General features: G+C 34.4%; 1 protein-coding gene across 1 annotated transcript; it reads right to left on the bottom strand.

The window, feature by feature from the left end:
- Nucleotides 1-740: 740 nt before the first annotated feature.
- On the bottom strand, nucleotides 741-3,337 carry LOC133303194 (uncharacterized; the record flags this gene model as incomplete). Its single annotated transcript, XM_061503071.1, has 5 exons — nucleotides 3,135-3,337; nucleotides 2,408-3,081; nucleotides 2,231-2,301; nucleotides 1,888-2,116; nucleotides 741-969 (listed from the first exon to the last, which is right to left on the bottom strand). Coding segments are annotated over exons 1-5 (1,406 nt in total), but the record flags the coding sequence as incomplete, so codon positions are not given.
- Between the last annotated feature and the right edge of the window lie 1,117 nt (nucleotides 3,338-4,454).

Genomic DNA, 4,454 nt, shown 5'->3' with positions numbered 1-4,454 from the left:
CAAAGATAATATCATAAACATAAATTTGTGCAAATAATAGATGATCATCTTTCTTCTTTATAAAAAGAGTTGTGTCCACTTTTCCTCTTGAAAAACCTTTTTCTAAAAGAAATTTGCTTAATCTTTCATACCATGCTCTTGGAGCTTGCTTTAAACCATATAAGGCCTTTTTGAGTTTAAAGACATGGTTAGGTAAATCAAGATCTTCAAAACCGGAAGGTTGATCAACATATACTTCTTCTTGAATATAACCATTTAAAAAGGCACTTTTGACATCCATTTGAAAGAGTTTAAAATCCATTATACATGCAAATGCGAGTAGTAATCTAATAGCTTCTAATCTAGCAACGGGAGCATAAGTTTCATCATAATCAATACCTTCCTCTTGATTATATCCTTTAGCAACAAGTCTAGCTCCAATTATTGGATAATCATTTGGTTTTGGCACAAGTTCTCAAACTTGATTTCTTTCAAATTGATTTAGTTCTTCTTGCATTGCCAAGAACCAATGTTCATCAATAATTGCTTCATTTATGGTCTTAGGTTCAATTTGAGAAACAAATGCTAAGTGATTACAAATATTTCTAATCGAGTTTCTAGTAGTTACCCCTTTGGATATATCACCAATTATCGTATCAATGGGGTGTCCTCTAGCTATTCTCCAATCTTGTGGTAGATTGTTTCCATCATTGATTTGTTGACTTGGTGTTTCTTCATTTTTTGCTTCCTTTTCTTTTTACCTTTCACTTTCCTCTTTGTCATTCAAGTTTATGTTTTCCATGCTTTCTATAACCTCATCATCACAAGGTTCCTTTCTAGGCAAGGCATTGTTAGTCTCATTAAATACAACATGAATAGACTCTTCAATGACCATTGTTCTTTTGTTATAGATCCTATAGGCTCTACTTGTAAGTGAATATCCTAGAAATATCCCTTCATCGGCTTTAGAGTCAAATTTGCCAAGGTTTTCTTTTCCATTATTTAAAACAAAACATTTGCAACCAAAGACATGAAAATATGAAATATTGGGTTTTCTTCCTCTGTAAAGTTCATAGGAAGTTTTCTTCAAAATAGGTCTAATTAAAGCACGGTTCATAACATAACACGCGGTGCCAACGGCTTCCGCCCAAAAATATTTTGGAAGATTATTTTCATTTAACATCGTTCTAGCAAGTTCTTCCAATACACGATTTTTCTTTTCTACAACTCCATTTTGTTGTGGAGTCCTAGGAGCGGAAAAATTATGTTCAATACCATTTTCTTCACAAAACATTTCAAAATTCTTGATTTTCAAATTCTCCACCATGATCGGTTCTAATTGAAATAATATTTGAAGATAGTTCCTTTTGAATAAGCTTGGCTAGTCTATTGAATGATTTAAAAGCATTGCTTTTATATGTAAGAAATAAAGTCCAAGTATAGCGAGAATAATCATCCACAATGACCAAGGCATAGTAATTGCCACCAAAGCTCATGGTTCTAGTTGGTCCAAAAAGATCCATATGTAAAAGTTGTAAAGGTTTTGTGGTAGAAACAATATTTTTTGATTTAAAAGAAGCCTTTACTTGTTTTCCCATTTGACAAGCATCACAAACTTTATCTTTTTCAAATTTGAGCTTTGGTAACCCAATTACTAAGTCTAAGGATATCAATTTGCTTAATTGACCATGCCAATGTGTGCTATTCTTCTATGCCATAACCAAGAGTCATCTTCCTTACTAATAAAACATTTATCGTCATTTGAAGGGATACCATCTAAGTCTATCATATAAATGTTATCCACACTATGACCAAGAAACTTAACTTGCCCATCAATTAGACTCTCAATTTTACAAGAGGTTGAGTCAAAAATAATTTTATAATGTTTATCACATAATTGACTAATACTAAGCAAGTTATGTCTGAGACCCTCAATAAGTAAAACATTTTCTATAGAAACGGAGGAGGAATTACCAACTTTTCCAATACCAAGAATCTTTCCTTTGTTGTTATCTCCATAGGAAACATGTCCATGTTCTTTCTTAGTGAGTGATTGGAACTTAGTTACATCTCCCGTCATGTGACTTGAGCAACCACTATCCAAGTACCACTTGGAGCTTTTAGCCTTCAAACAAACCTACATCACAAAGTCAAGATTTAATCTTTGGTACCCACATCATGTTGGGTCCTTGTGTGTTAGTCTTGGGCTTAGTTCCCTTAGGAACCCACACTTTCTTTTACCCAATAATACCATTCTTTCTAACTTTACAAGTGGATGCACTATGACCTTTTCCACCACAATGAAAACATTTAATGAATGGGCTACTTGTCATGTAGGATGGTGAAATGAAAAAGTTTTTATATGATTTTTCTTGTGTGTTAGTGTCAAAGCCTAAACCGGATTTGTTGAACATGCATCTTTGTTTACCAAGCAACACATTTAAGTTGTCTCTTCCACATGTGAATTTGCTTAGAATTTCATTTAAATCATCAATTTCATTGTTTAGATCTTTGCATGAAGTACATGATGATGGAGATGCATGATCATTTGAAGATAGGCATTTAATACAACCAATGCTAGCATCAAGTAATTTGAGAGTTTCATTTTCATCCTTCAACTCCTTTACTTCCTTTTCTAAAGATGCAATTTGTTTTTTCAAAGAACTAATAGTCTTTCTTGATGCTCTAAGAGCTTTAACATGTATTAGTGTTTCATTATGCATTTCTTCAAACATGTCAGACAACTCATCATATGAAGGGGAAAGAGTAGAGCAAGATGAGTTTACCTCGGTTTCGGATTCATTTTTGTCCTCATTTGCCATTAGACATACATGTTGAGTTCCTTTGCTTGATTTCTCCGGTGGTCTTCCATCTTGAATGAAGCATAGATTTGCTTCTTCCTTGGAGTCATCATCGGAAGAACTAGATTCATCATCCCAAGCAAGATAAGCCTTCTTGAAGTTCCTTCTATCCTTGCCTTGCTTCTTTTCATATTTGTCTTTCTTTTGAATATTTGGACAATCCGATTTGTAGTGACCGGTTTTTCCACATTCAAAGCAAGTGATGGTAAGTTGTGAGGATCCTTCATCTTTAGATCTTCTTCTAGGAGGAAATGCGGATTTCTTTGAAAAATTTTCTTAAAGAATTTTCCATACTTCTTTACGAAAAGACTCATCTCATCTTCGTCAAGACCATTTTCGGAATCTCCATCTTCTTTTTCCTCATCTTTCTCTTTGCTTGGTGTTGAGGCTTTCAAGGCAATTCCCTTGCTTTTCTTGATGGCTTGTTCCTTCAAGGTTATTCTAGTTAGCTCCATTTCATACTCTTGGAGCTTGCCAAACAAGGTTGCAAGGTCCATGGTTTTCAAATCTTTTGATTCTGTAATAGCCGTCAACTTGGGTTGCCATTCCCTATTGTGCACACTTCTCATCACCTTAGCAATTAACTCAAGGTTAGTAAAAGATTTATCTAAAGCACTTAGATGAGTGACAAGGTGTGTGAATCTTTTTTGCATACTTTGAATACTTTCATTCTCATGAATTTCAAACATTTCTAATTCTCTAGTGAGTGCATTTAATTTTGTAAATTTAACATCACTCGTTCCTTCATGGATTATTTGAAGAATATCCCACATTTCCTTAGCATTCTTACAATTTGAAACACGAAAGTATTCATCACGACCTAAGGCATTTGTGATCAAGTTTTGAGCTCTAGCATTCCAATTTCCTTTCCTAATTTCATCTTCAGTGTAATTATCTATATCTTTAGGAATATCTTCATCCTTCTCATTTTTTATAGTAGGTGGTGTGTATCCTTTTTCAACTACACTCCATACTCTTAAATCATTAGATTGAAGAAATATTTTCATCCGACTCTTCCAATAAGAATAATCGACACCATTAAAAAATGGAGGTCTAGTACTAGATGATCCCTCAAGGGGCATATCATGGTTCAAAGAAGTCATCCCTTCTCTTGAAGCGGTTAAGCTCTTTATACAAGAGTTCAAGCTCTGATACCACTTGTTGGACAGGTGGCTTCAATACTCAAGAGAGGGGGTGAATTGAGTTTTACAAAATCTTTTCGCAAAGTACCTCCTTTGATGTTTTACAGACTATTTCTTCAATAAAGTGATTTAATAAAGAAGTGTCTAATAGTAAAAGCAAGTGTAGTGATGAACAAAGTAAGCAAGTGAATATATAAAGACAATCTAAGACGCAATTTTAATACTTAAAAAAAAGATTAAGGTTAGAGAAATTGCAAACTAGATGTATCCTGGTTCGGTCACCACCACCGTGACCTACGTCCAGACTGAAGCCACTCGATCAATTCTTTTCACTAACTATCAAGCTTGAGGGTGCTTGACAAACCACTACAACTTTTCAAGACTTCGGGCTCTTGATGCCTTAAACTTTTTCACTCCAAATTTTCTTAGGAATTTGGTGACCTTTCAAGTGTGTAGGGTTCACTCCCCTAGC

The sequence above is a fragment of the Gastrolobium bilobum genome, unplaced genomic scaffold (genome assembly GCF_033153095.1).
Source record: "Gastrolobium bilobum isolate Gb01-03AN ecotype WA unplaced genomic scaffold, APGP_CSIRO_Gbil_v1 utg2492, whole genome shotgun sequence".
Taxonomy (NCBI): domain Eukaryota; kingdom Viridiplantae; phylum Streptophyta; class Magnoliopsida; order Fabales; family Fabaceae; genus Gastrolobium; species Gastrolobium bilobum.
This window is presented reverse-complemented; position numbering and strand designations above follow the sequence as displayed.